The sequence below is a fragment of the Poeciliopsis prolifica genome, unplaced genomic scaffold, assembly GCF_027474105.1.
Source record: "Poeciliopsis prolifica strain line A6 unplaced genomic scaffold, Auburn_PproV2 SCAFFOLD075, whole genome shotgun sequence".
Lineage (NCBI taxonomy): Eukaryota > Metazoa > Chordata > Actinopteri > Cyprinodontiformes > Poeciliidae > Poeciliopsis > Poeciliopsis prolifica.
In genome coordinates this window covers 774277-788650 of record NW_026562450.1, presented here as the reverse complement: position 1 = coordinate 788650, position 14374 = coordinate 774277, and the positions used below count along the sequence as shown (strand labels likewise).

At 37.3% G+C, this 14374-nt stretch overlaps 1 protein-coding gene across 3 annotated transcripts; it reads left to right on the top strand.

Annotated features, from left to right (window-relative positions):
• The first annotated feature begins 1174 nt into the window (after positions 1 to 1174).
• Positions 1175 to 10060, top strand: rasl11a (RAS-like, family 11, member A). 3 transcript variants are annotated; one of them, XM_055021298.1, is made up of 8 exons: positions 1175 to 1686; positions 3527 to 3583; positions 3702 to 3784; positions 5081 to 5121; positions 5210 to 5339; positions 5910 to 5985; positions 7729 to 7805; positions 8914 to 10060. In XM_055021298.1, exons 1-8 carry the CDS (start codon positions 1530 to 1532, stop codon positions 9058 to 9060), a joined length of 768 nt encoding a protein of 255 aa, XP_054877273.1. In that variant the 5' UTR covers positions 1175 to 1529; the 3' UTR covers positions 9061 to 10060. The 3 variants fall into 3 exon arrangements, with proteins under 3 accessions (XP_054877273.1, XP_054877274.1, XP_054877275.1); XM_055021299.1 differs by lacking the exon at positions 7729 to 7805; XM_055021300.1 differs by lacking the exon at positions 8914 to 10060 and having other exon boundaries at positions 7423 to 7799.
• Positions 10061 to 14374: the final 4314 nt, after the last annotated feature.

Sequence of the window (14374 nt, the reverse complement as noted above, 5' to 3'; positions counted from 1 at the left end):
CATTTGGCAACAGCATCTCATCTCAGGGCAAAGAATCAATTGCCTTTTTATTGTGTTCACTTGTTCTTCTGATGAAGACAGATTGAAATGTTCATCTCCTTGCACAATAAAGCTGAAAACTGATATCTGATCATCAGTCTTTTATATTTTTGCAAGCTTTTGTTTTTTAAAAGCATTCTCCACCATAGTGACCTTTATATGTAGAATATTACAATAATGCTGCCAAATTGTGAGATGTTGTGCCCAAAATAATGACACACTGTTATAGGCTGCTCATGTGGTGACAGCACCTTTGGCCCGCCAATTTAATTGTCTGTTTTAAAATCATTGCAAAAACTGCACATCTCTAAATGAACAAAACTATATATATATGTATATATATATATATTTTTTTTTGCTTCATGCAACAAACAGTGTCAAAACCAGGATGATCTTTGCTGTTTTATTCTGAAAACACAAGCACAAAGTTCCCACTTTAGTTGCTGTTTTTTTCTCTTGTAGTTCAGAGTTTCCTGCCATCCACTCCCAGAGGTTGTGAGGGAGTGTCACTGAAGAGCTACTGACTTGTTCATAAGTGTTGGTTCGGTTCTTTGCAGGGCGCTGGATTGATGGGCAGCATTTGAGTTTGTTTTTCTACCGTCTCACAATTTGTTTTCACTTTAGTAGACAAAATAATGCAATTAAGCACACATATAATGTTTTATAGTTCCGAAATGAAGTATTATTTCTCTAAAATACACACGGCAAGGCTTACATCCGAACAAGCATCCTCTTAAATAAAGAAAATGAAATATTATGTCATTTACATAATTATTATTATTATTTTTTTTTTAAAAAACATAAGATGTAGTTTGTCGTTGTGTGTTAAAATCTAAGTTCTTTTTTTTCCCTCTCCTTTACAATTGACATTGACGGACTTCCATACAGAAGTATCAAGATAGAGGGGGGGAAAAGTGATGAAGTTAAAGAGTGATGGTTTAAAATCCCAATCCACGTCTTTGTTTGAACCTTTTCTTCATCCCTCTTAATTCAATGCTTAATTAGGCTGCTCAGGCTGAGCTGTTGGGCCGAATTCTCACTGGTCCCCCGGGAATATGTGAGGGGACGGATCAAAGTCTACATCCCTCCCTCTCATCACTCCCTCTGCTCTGTATCCACAGCCAGAGGCATCTGGAACCTCCGGGAACCGGATCGTTTTCCTTTTAGCTGCCAAAGCGTAAAAATGGATCAGCAACGCGTTTAATGATGCCTCCATTGTGGAGCTAAAAGTCAGTTTTTACCCCAGGAGAAAAAGACTTGGAGGAAACTGTGGCACCCTTGGATAATAACTGGGATTATTAGGGCAAAACCAAATTTTGCCGATCAGTTTCGAGCTGCCGCTTTCTGTGGAAAACGAGGGATTTTTTCCCCCTTTCTTTAGTTCAAATCTGGATTGACCGTAGGCATACAAACACGGGGGGATTTCTTTGCTGTGACTTTCCCCCCCCCATAAAGCTCGGAGCAGTTGTGGGGGTGCAGAGGGGAGCTAAATGCGGCTGTCTGGCGATTCTGCCCCGGGAAGTATGAACAGCAGCGGGTCTGGCAACTTTCTGCTGGTCCCCATCCCGGAGTATCCCCTGCTGGACTGCGTCCCCAACAAGACGGTGAAGATCGTGGTGCTGGGCGCCAGTAACGTCGGGAAAACCGGTATGGCGGTGGGACGCAGTTACTTCTCGTGTATCCGGGAAAGTTTTCATTTCGGATTAGTTGCATTGTATTCAAGCGATAAATGGAGGCAACCTGTTTTTTTATGACCAAAAACCTTATTGTGGCTCAGCTCACCTTAAAAGAAACAATTGGTTTTGAAGTTTTTAGGTGGCAGAGAAATAAATAAAGCGCCACCATTGTTCGACGACAGAGGGCGGTAAGCAGCACTGATTTCCTGAAAATGAAAAAAGAAAAATCAAGCAAAATTTGAATTTAATTAATATCGCTGATGTTAAAAGTCTTGACTTTTAACAATCTGCCTTCTGTTAGAGGGCAGATTTCTTCACAGACAGATATAGTGGTTAGAAATAAACATTGGCAAATTTAGAAATTATACTGTTTTTGCACTTTATGAGGAAACTCATTTATCATGCAGATACAAATTCCACAAGGTAAATGTTATCACCGAAATATTTAAACTTTTGTCTAGCACTCTCAAGTCACAACTGTACACTTTAATATATTTGGTTAGGGTTTTGTGCTGCAGATGAACACAGAGTAGTGCAAAATTGTAAAGTAATTTCAAAGACTTCAATGAGTAATACGTTTAGGGTGCTGTCATTTTAGTTATCTGCCACATGTGGAATAGATTAAAGCTGTACATTATAAATGAATGTTTGGAGTGAAATAATTGACTAATCTATTCCCAGTGTTATAACTTTGTATTGTTTGCCTTATTAGTAAGATGGACAGATTTGCATGGTGACAATTGCTCACACGTGACACAAATGACCAAAATGGTAAAGGTCCCAGACAAACATTTGATTGGATTTTGTGGATTTTGTCCAGATTTTATCTGGAGTTAGAAAGCTAAACCATTTTCTTACACTAGATGAACTAAAGGCCTCAGCTGGGAAAACAACAGAGAGTAATCTACACTGCGTGTCCATTGATGCAGGAATGTACTCACTGTAGCAAATCTGGAAGAATCATCAAACTCAGTTATCTGGAAAAGAAGAGCATCACATGTCATAATGTATTACCTCGGCTAATAATCCATGAGTTGTTACTGTTGTACTCCCATTCTGCATTCATACAGTGTAACACCATCTTCTGTCAGATCACAGTCTATCAAACCACATTCAATGACACCACTGTTTAAAAAGGGTAAAAAAAAAAAAAGATGAATTCACATTGTAGTAACTCTAGTTTTGGAGATTTTCTTTTACCTCATTTATTTACCATCCTGCTCACTGTGTGTTGTAGCAAGAAAAACTCTGGTCATCATTGTGCTTTTTATTTTATTTTTATTTTTATTTTTACCACTTTCACACAGCATGTCAATACAATACATTGAAGTCAGAGAGATGCAATGACCCACCAGTGTCTCTAGATGTTATCCAGTGTGTCACTTCAATGAAAAGTGACACACTTACCAACTAGACCAACAATCTTACCAAGTATTTTTGGTCTAGTTTCTAGTGCAAATATCTTAGTGCTCTTGAAATTAGACAAAACCAGCTTACAAGTAACTTTTAACAAGATACAAAAGCTTGCTTTAAGTATATAATTCCCTGATATTGATGAAAATGTAGTTAACAGATATTTTTTCACTTTGCATGCATTTGAAAGTGAAACAATGGATTAGTACATTTTTGGCAATGTTAAGGGATTATTTACTTAAAAGTATCCTCTATTTCTTGCTTGTGAGTTAGTTTTGGCTCATTTCAAGAGCACTAAGATATTTGCCTTAGAAACTAGGCCAAAAATACTTGTGTTTTTCAGTGCTCTTCTTCCTCATCTTTACGTCACTGATTGACAAATTCTGTTTCACTTTCAGCTCTGATTGTCAGGTTTCTGACTAAGAGATTCATTGGAGATTATGAAGCAAACACAGGTGAGGTTTTTTCCCCTTCATTCATCTGACTGCCTTTGCCACCAGCGAGCCCCTGCCACGATTGATCCTCTCATCCCTTCACATTCACCCTTCCACCTGGATCTCTTTGTCTCCGCAGGAGCGCTCTACTCTAGAAAGGTCACCATGGATGGGGAGGAAGTGTCACTTCAGATTCAGGACACACCCTGCGTTGCCCTCCAGGTTAAATTAAGTGAAGCAAATTGCTTATAGGCATTTTTTTCTAAGGATGTGTGTTAATTAGGTCATTTTCTATTGTGCATTCTTAATTATTAGTAGCAGAAAGTTGACAAGAAGGACATGTGTGGGGCTGAGGTATTAGATTCTTTCAGTTCATGTAGGTTCTATAGGATTTGCATATGATGTATGGTACTAGTGGCATGCCAGAAACAGACCTTTTGTTATTTTATTAACTTTACCGAGAAGTCACTAAGGAAAAGAAAACATGGACAGTAGGTCCTAAATAGTTTTTTAGTTTCTGTGCAAAAATAAAACTTGGCACTATGGAGGTTAAGACTATAGAGAGCATTACAAAATGTAAAATCTTTTTCTGTAAATTCGTGTTGTGATACAGGGCTAGAATTTCAATCATAATGCCCTTGAAAAGTCTTAAATTTGAGTTGTAGAAACCTGCAGAAACCCTGTTCCTCTCCACAGGTCTGAGCCATGCTTTATATTAAAACTCCAGGTTATTAATTGGAAATGTAGGACTAAGTGTTTGGGATTTGAAAAAGAGTAATACAAATAGTCACTGATTTCAACAGGCATTTATTGGAATAACTGGATAATTGAGCTGAAATAATTTTCTGACTGGCTGGCAGAAAATGATCTGCACTGGAATGTTGTTTCTAGATACTGATTGCCCCCATACACAGACGGGCTTTAATGAGGTGACTTGGCAAACTGACAGCCATCTGTATTTACACAGACGATGTGTCAAATTTGACCTTGATATGTTAAGATACACGTTTCATTTTTATTCCCTAGCCAACTTGACCTTATGTATCAGCACAGTCTGTACTGAACTTGGAGAAAAAATACTTGTTCTGTTCAATGTGACTCTAGCAATATGGAGACCAAATTTTGGGGAATGTAAATGTTGTACAGTTCAAATGCCGCCTTAAAATTAAAGCTCATTACGCTGCATTTGCATTGCTGGATGTTAGGCTTAAGTTTTGTAATCGTGGGTTTGAGTGGTTTTATTGTTGTTGGGCGTACAACTCTTGTTTTGAAACTTTGCAATAAGAATAAAAGGATAACAATATTCTATGTGTCTGATAATGTTGAGTTTAATTACTTAACACCTGCAGAAATCACAGAGAGGGAAAGAGAGGCACAAGGTTAAAGCTGTGATCTTCAATTCATACTTCATAACATTTAATTGACACATTCAGTTTACGCTACTCATTTCTGTTGGTTATGAGCTGGCAGCCAAACCACCACCTATGTACTCATGTCACTCTTTTTGTGTTTTGGCAGGATGACGCTGAAGGCCTGTACTGCCAGGAGCAGATCAACAGGTCAGGCTTACACCACTTTGTTGTAAGCTTCAACATAAAATGAATGTTTTAAAGCTTATTTCCTTTATTATTTTCCCTTTTTTCTCAGGTCCATCTACTGGGCAGACGGGTATGTGCTGGTTTTCTCCATTACAGACAACAGTAGCTACCGAACCATTCAACCTCTGTACCAGCACATCAGGCGCATACACCCATCTGGAAACATCCCAGTTATCCTGGTAAGGATGATTCATGTGAATAAATGTTAGATCAATTCCATCCAATTGATTTTCCATCAGACATGTTTTTGAATTATTTTCAGCAACAGTAGCTCACTATGAATATTTTTTTTTTGTATTTGTCACATTACAGATATGATTTTCAGTGTCTTTCATTGGGATTTTGTGCAACATACCAAAACAAAATATTTTAAAGTTGTGAAGAGAAAGGAACGTATCTCTTCATAACCACATTATCACATAATCAGAGTTAAAATGAAACACCTAAAGACATATTCATCTGTTACAATGTCCAAGTCAAACCTGAATCTAGTCTAGTTTTATCATAGGTCTTCTGCGAGAGGACTTTCAAATGTTTGTTCATAGACACTCTCCTGTCATTCTGAGTAAGTTAGACCCTTTCTGCAACAAAAAAAAGGTGGCTTCGCAAAGTATTCAGTCCCAACAAAACAAATTAAGATTTCTGGGTGTGATATGCCAACAGTATATATTTCAACACAGACCAGACAAGAAGCCTAACAATCTTAATCCCGTAATCCAATCTGCATCACAATCTGTTCTCCCCTGCAGGTTGGCAACAAGAGTGACCTTCTCCGAGCCCGACAAGTGCCTGCAGAGGACGGCGACACGTTAGCAACTTCACTAGGTGTGGCATTTCCCCTCTTTCACTAGTCATGATTTGAATTCAGCGTAGCATAACTGGTGTTAGGGCTGAGTCTTTTGCAATACTTGCATCTGACTGGAGTCTACATAATTTTTAAATACAAATGAAAATGTTTATGCCTCTGGAGAAGATTCCAAATTTTGTTTTGATTATTGAATGGAGGAATAACTTACCCCTGCAGTTACCCAGGTATACCTGGCAATATTCAGTGCCGTGTTAATAATAATTAAAGGTAACGATGCTCCTAGGCTTTTAAAAGACTGGTGACAAGAAAAGATTGTGAATTGTTTTCCATAGGAAGTTATCTACTTTTTGCAAGGCAAAAAAAAACTATTTAACATATTTTTGTTGTTTATCTTATGTTAAGATTTTTGTATGAAAACTAATTATGTAAATAAAACTTCCTCAGGTCAAACATTTGAAGATTTGGTATCAAATTTGACATATTTTAGGATAATTTAGCTAGGTTATAAGTGTTGGCTAATATTCTTATAGGTAATGGGACAAATATGACTTACATAGTTTGTTAACAAGATTACTCCTACCAAGGATGAACTGTCAAACAGTATGGAGAGTGTATGATATAAACTTCAAAACAATTGATAAGGAGCTTCACAGCAGATACTAACTTTAGCATTGTGTGCCTATAGATAAGTGACTCTTCATTAGTGTAGAAAGAGAGTATGCAAAGCTTAGCATGAGATTAAGCTACATTAATATCAGATCATTGCTTTGGCAACTTTGCTAATTTTGTTGCAGTTGTCCATATGTGTTGTTCATATTAAACTTCTATTCCATACAATTTATCTGAGTAATACATGGCAGCCTGGGTAAGCTGGAGATGAAGTTAATTGTGTTGCTAAATCAGAGAAACACAGTGTTTCTTAAGGCAGGTGTTTCCAAAAAACTGAAAAACACAATTCATATATGCAGTAATAATACACACTCCCTTTGCATTAAATGGTTATTCTATAGAAATCAGTTATTATTTTCACTGATGACTGAGCTTTTGGTCTGTTAAAAGTAATGTTTCATGTAAAATCCATACACTTTGGTAGGGTACTGGCTGCTAATAGGAACCCAACAGAACCGATATCTGCTGAACTGAATCCATTTAGAACTTCTATATTTAAGCAAGAACTTTGACCCAACTTCAGTAATGGCTGGAATGTGTTTCGGAAAAAAATACTTGTGTGTTTACCTATGAGACACAACAAAATAATGTCAGCAGCTGCAATCTAAGTTGACAAAATTCAAACTTTGTAACTTAAGGTAACCATTTATATATATATAGACAGCATCTCCCAATGTTCCTTTGTGATTCTTTATATTTTGACCCACTCTGAGTGTCTGCAAGGTCGATGTTTTTGGTTATCAAGTGAAATATCTTGAAAACTATTTGATGTTCATGGTTCACAGGAGATAATTGCTCCCTCACTTCCTGCCTTGTTCTTGATCCAAGAATTCCTACTTGCCCGGTTTGGAAAAAAGAAGCAAGATAAGTAAACAAGCTGTCAGTTCCTAGATGATTAATTGCGGTCAAGCCCAGGTCACACCAACCAATTCCAACAGCTTCAAAACTAAGGATCAGGTCTAGTTGAGCTCTCTTACAGATTTGTTGCCTCGATAGACTGTATCCTAGATGTTGCCCGATGTGAGAGGAATGCTGACAATTATCGGGATGATGATGAGCGGACCAGATCTGAACTATGTCTCTGATCGCAGGGGGTGTTTACTTCGAGGCCTCGGCCAGAGAGAACCACGAGGGAGTTCACACCGCCTTCCTCCATCTCTGCCAGGAGGTGGGGGCTTACCTTTCTGTCATAAAACGTTTGATTGGTGAGGAGGCGGGAGGCCATATTTACAGAACAGCTGTCCCAATGACTGCGTCTTATTTAGCCCCTGCGGTGTTGGTCATTTTCAGATCCACCATCCTTTAAGCTATGATAGCTACATGATGCCTAAAAAAACGGAAATACCATCTGTTTATCTTTTTGGCCTTAAAGGGAAACCAAGCTGCACTGTAATTTTTTTTCTAGCGGAGTAACAGTCGTTACCCTCAGGAAGGATCACTGAATGTGCAGTTTCCTGCTTCTTGCTCATACATGCAAAGCCAACACTGCAAAAACACAAAATCGTACCAGATATTTTTTTTGTCTCATGTCTAGTGCAAATATCTTCTTTGTCTTGAAGTATACTTTCAACAATATAGAGGAGCTTGTTTTAAGTAAATTATTCCATAATATTGATGAAAAATAAAAATAAAATAATTCCACTGCCGGCTTATTTCACTTGTAACACGGGAAAATGTCTTGTTAAAAGTAAGAAAATACATCTGCCATAGTAATGAGTCCATTTTATTAATAAAACTTAAAATAAGCTCCGATGTCTTGGTGAAATTTCACTTTAAGTTCAGGTAGTCTTATTTCAAGTATTCTAGAAATTTTATAGAAAATGAATTTTTCAACAATCCTGTTTGTGATCGTAAAGAAAAACAGGATCCTGCACAACTTTCATATGGTCAGCTTCATACAATAATGGTCTTAGTTGATTTTTTGCCAAAAGTGTTTCTCTTTTGAAAGAAGTCATGATTTTTTCCCCCCAAAATCAATTTGGCAAAAAAAAAAAAAAAAAAAAGACATGGGTCATTATTTTAGGCAGGTGATCATATTAAATCCCCAAAATTGATCCAAACTTTTTTGGCGTTATCTTTTTTCTTTTTTTCATTTGGCAACAACAGTTGGGCAGAGGTTGTTTTTTGCAAAATGTGCTTGAGAGGGAAATTCACTCCATTTTTGGTGGATGGGGAGGCTAAAGAAAATCATCCAGAGAGCGATTTGCGGCTCTCTGGATGTTTCATTGAAACAGTTTAAAATGGAAACCTGCTAAAATATGCCTTCTGTGAACCAGGTGATCCGGGCGCTTGGAGGCGGGAATGGGGAGAAGAGGAAGGGCGGCCTACACCTGGCCAGACCCAAGTCTCCCAATATGCAGGAGCTGAAGAGGAGGTTCAGACAGGTGCTTTCCTCCAAAGTAAAATCAGCTACAACTATTTGACCTGGAGCTGAATGGGGACAAAGCGTGACATGGTAGCAGCTTCCACACAGGAGGCGATATTAAAGTCTTCTGTCAAAATTAAAAGGTTCGGCGTCTGAAGCGGGACATGAATACTGCTGACGCTTTTTGAGGGGATCAAAGCCTTTCAAAGAGCACAAGGACTTCCTCCTTAGATAGGCAGATAAAGGCAGAGACTGAGTTTACCTCTGGAAAAGATTCCTGGTTAGCAGAATCTGCACTGGGATTAACAAAGAGATTCATTTCTTGTTCTCAAGAGAATGAAAATGACTTTTTTTTAAACCTAAAGCAATAAAATCTTTCAGAATTTTATCCAAAGATAGATTCTTGTATTATACTTACAAACTTTGTTCTTTATTTTTCATTTCCACTGGTGTTGTTTTAAACAGCTGATGTAAATCTTTTTAAGAATGTTGGGATTAAAAAAAACAATAAATAAAATGCTTTCCTTGCATCCTCGTTGAGGATATTTTGAACGAAAACAGGAAATGACCCCAAAAATGCAAGAGTTCATGGCTATACAAAAAGAGAAATGACAGAGGACGGAAATCCTTTTATTCCAAATTGAGGAGCGAGTTCCTCATCTTTAAAGATGCCCTAGGTTCATATTTACAGAATGTAAATAAAAAAGATCTGTTCAAATGACAAGGAGGTCATTTTACATCATATGCTGAGAAAACAGACAGGTCGTGTCCAACCATTAAAACGTGTTTGACAATTTTCATGAATTTTATTCTATTGTTGTTCAGTCTTTAAAAAGTTGCTTAAACAAAGTAAATCTCATCTGTTGTTCACAATCCCTTTGTACCAATAAATTGTTGGTATCAACCCTATAAAATACTGCCTGTTCTGACTTGGTTAAAAGAAACAGTGTATGTTTTTATGAGAGTTGTCCCTGTGTGTGCTTCCGCTGTTCTCATGACCTCTCCTACTGCTGAAACACACACATACAGAATTCCCAATAAAGACAAATTCCTTCTCATCTGGAATTTCTTTCTGGGTCACTGAGCCACAAGTCTTTAGTACTACACACCCGTGCACACGCATACACATACAAAGTTATGTTTCTCTGTTTCTGTAGAAACTTTTCAATGACTTCCATTCATTTCCACAGCCTAATCCAGACCCTTACACTGAACCTAATCATTACCATGCCTAACTCTGAATCTAACCAATACTGGTCTTCCCTCTGGACACCATAAGGAGCTCAGGGTCCTCACAACATATGTGTTAGGACAATTGTTCCTACAATGTGTCAAAAACAAGAACACACACAGTATGTTTACCTTCACAAGGATTTTTTTCATTTACTTGCATTAATTTGTCATTAATTTCTACAGCATAACCATGACTATAGCACTAAACCTAACAATTGTCAGTACATGTTCACCCTTAAACCTAACATAAACTCAACTCACACTATAATCCTAACTCTAGCCTCTAACCTAAAAACATTTGTTCTTATCCACATAAGGATCTCTGGGTCCTCATCATGTAGTATTTGTTGGACAAAATGTGCCTTACAAAATGAGAAATGTTAAAACAGACACACAATCACACACAGTGAAAAATGTTTGCTGACCCCAACTCTGACCCTTCTGCTCTCTGACCTTTGGAAGCAGCAGGACTCCATCAAATTCAGGAGAAAGCCCTTTCAGAGACCTCGCCATGCAGTTGGTCAAACTACCATTAGATGAATGCAGACCCCAGAGTTGTGTTCTTGTCTTACTCAAACTATGGTCGTGTGTTTAAACAGGGACAACCTTCCTCCACCAAACATAACTCATTGATTTTTTTGCAGGAACATTTTTAAGCTTTAGGATAAGGTAAGTAAATACAATAGTGGATTTTTGTTGTTACCTTTATCTGAAAAAGAATTTTTATTACAATCTCTGGTGTATTTCAGTCACTTGTTTTCAAATGAGCTCTCAAATTTCTTCCTCTACCATACGCACACATAAAAACACACCCACCGATCTGTAAAATCTCCTTCCTGTGCGCCACTGTGCTACATATTTGGCTCCTCTTGATAAAGAGGAAACTTTTGCACTTTTCCCTCTTGGCCACTTTCTCAGCTCTGACTCTTAACTTTCGCAGGGAGTTAGTGTGATAGATGGAGACCTAATGTGACATTTATGAGGTTAGATTCATAAAAGTAAGCCTCTTCCAAGAGTTGCCTTTTTTTGGTAAGGGCAGTCCGAGCTGCACTGGGATCCGTTTCAAATGTTAGAAGAGCTGGGAGAACAATATGACTTTGATATATATCAGATGTCCAACTCTATAATGCATAACAATACAATTTGTTGCACAAGTAGTCACAATATTTGACCGTTTTCATCTATCAAGCTATGACCCACAAAGATTGTTGTATTTTATAGGGATTTTATGTGACAGACCTACAGAAGGCCATGCTGCGATTAGAGTGAGAAGCCTTTTGGAAATATTTCTACCATTTTTGTGCTTCCAGAGACAAAAACTTTTGTTTATTTTGCTTTGTAACCTCAATCAGGCTTGATAGAAAGACTGTCTGATTTGTTTATCCAAGTCTTGCAACAGATTCACAATTTCATCTAGGTTAATTTCATTTGGCTGTATATTTAACATGAAAATGTTTTTAACACATGTTTAAATGATACTAGTACAAACAAAAGTGTGATAGTTTTAGTCAAGGCTATCATCCACTTTTGATCTCATATCAGTTCATTCCTTGTAGGTACAAATGGAAAGTCGTGCTTCAATGCACACAAACGTCGACATTGTAAAGTTGCATTTTACTTTTCTTTTTGTGACTAAGTTAAGTTTTAATAAGTTTGCATCTACTTATGATCTGATTAAGGGTTATAGAAAGCAGTGCAAAACACAAATTTTACCACATTTTCCAAAGTTTCTTGCTCCTATTCCAATTCTTCTGTCTTCCCTGCTTTCATAGTCTGTGGGTCATGAGTTCAACCCAGATGTGACCTTTACTTCCTGCTGCCTCTTAAAGATAACATAGCGGGCCCAAATGCATGCATATGTCCATGTACGCAGCTGAGTTATGTCCTACAATGTACTGCTGCTGATGAAAGATTTTCCTACGGTAGTCACCACAGAACACCCACACACCGTATTTTCTGGACTGTAGAAAATACTGTGTGTGTATTTTGTTCTTTGGAAGCAAATTACAATTGTGGCTCTTTGGAAGAAAAATACAAAGTTTAAAAAAAAGACAAAAAGCTGGAAGTGTACATTTATAAGCCGCACCAGTCTACAAGCCGCTGGTATCTCCGTCGCTCTTAATTTTTCACAAGCCCTCTGCAGCGTCCTTAATAAATCTTGCTTGCATGGATTCGTTCACGCTGAGCTTACATGCAGCGGCTATCAATCTGTACTACCATATTGATTCTCCTCGACTTAAAAGGGGTATTATATAAACTTCTTTGTGTGGTTTCCATGATGAGGGGGTCAGAGTTTGAACACATTTCTCCAACGTGCCTGCTGCTAGGATGTGCTTTTTCTAAATGAAAATTTACGCTTTCTTCTTTGATTTCCAATTTTGACTTCCAATGGTTCACTTCCTGGTAAAGTGAAGAAAAATCCACAGAAAAGAAGCACTAGGCTATAAGCTGCATGGTTCAAAGTGTGGGAAAAAAGTAGCGATTTATAATCTGAAAAATACAGTATATGCATTACCTTTGCTTTTAGCAGGGGGCAAGCCATTGATAAGTGATATTTTCTGTCAATGTGCATTACTTTTCTTATCTGTTTAATTTATTTTGTCATTCAAGTTTTTATTTAGGTCTCAAGAACATTTCTCAGCTGCTCCAAAAATAGAGGTAAAATAAAACTATCTTGAAAGACAGAGAAAACTTGCAGAAACATGTAATCATTTTTTTCACCTTTTAAAATCCGTCAGGCTACCTAAAATGAAAATATTTTTAAAGCCACAACACATAGACGCAGGCAGAATAATATTATTCATATACTTTTTTTAATATAGATTTGGCATCATTCAAAGTTTTTCTATCACATCGATGAAGGCTAATGAACAACATGATGAAACACAACAAGTATCATGTTAGGTTACCCCACCGGGGATGTTCACTAGTCAGTAGGACTGTTTCTTTCTAAGTCTGCATTTTCAGCCATTTGTTTCAAATTGTTCCCATTTATGTGGAGCACACTAAAAATTGTGGCTCTTTGGAAGCAAAATACAAAGAATTTAGAGCTGACTCGACACTTTCGCTCAGATTCGTAGATAATAAGGAAGGCAAATGGAGTTGATAGACATTTAAGATACAAAATTAGAGAAATAACAATGCAACTGAAAAACTTAGAGAAACTATGCCAGCACAGTTTTTTTCCACTATCAGCTAAATGAAAGTTTAGCTAAAAGTTTCTATAGAAATCAGAATAAAAACTTTCTAGTGATACACTGAGTGCCTCAGGATCCAGACTGCAGGTGCTCCATCCAACTACACAGCAAACCATTTGATTACAGCTTTGACAATATTAGGGCCATCACCTGTCTCCATTCCCAAGTCTTCTTGCAGCCTCCTTCACAATTCTCTTTCAAACTTTGCCAATCTGTAAAAAGAATTTCCTTTAAACCCCCCAAAAATGTCCTGGCAGAAAATTACAAGAATTTCTCATTAACTGTACAAATATTCCCATCAACTCTAAAATCTTTTTCTTTTCTTTTTTTTTTTTTACAGTGATTTCACAGATTATCCATGTTTCATTTATTTACATTTCTGTTAATCCAGAACTGATATTTTCCATGTTATTGCAAAGTATATCTCATGATACATGAACAAATATTCTGTAAAATAGAAAAACAGCTTTTAAAATTGTTGACAGAAAGTTCCTTCATATTTCTATGGTAAATTTACAAATTTTTTATGCATTTCTTTTTACAGTAAAGTAAAACATCTGTAATAAACAACTATTAGTTGTCCTGCCAGAAAATTGCCTTTTACCACTTGATTGGAAATCCCCAGATAATTGCTGACTGTAAACAGTAAACTTCCCAGAATAAAACACACATCCCAAACTTTGACCCGGGAGACCTCTGTTTCAGTAATTGAGGGGTTAAAGCTCCGGGGGGGTTGAATGCTCGGTGTTCCAGACGTAGTTCCAAGACGTTTTAAAAAGATTAAACTAAAGCCTTGTGTCAGATAGTTGCAGTTTTGTCTTTTTGAATAGTTTTATGTCATCTTATGCACATTCTGGTAGAGTTTCTATGCATGAGCAAGATTTTTGATCTGTTGTGTCTATTTCTGGCTGTGAAACTCCCAGTGGGCAGCCTATTTAGCTT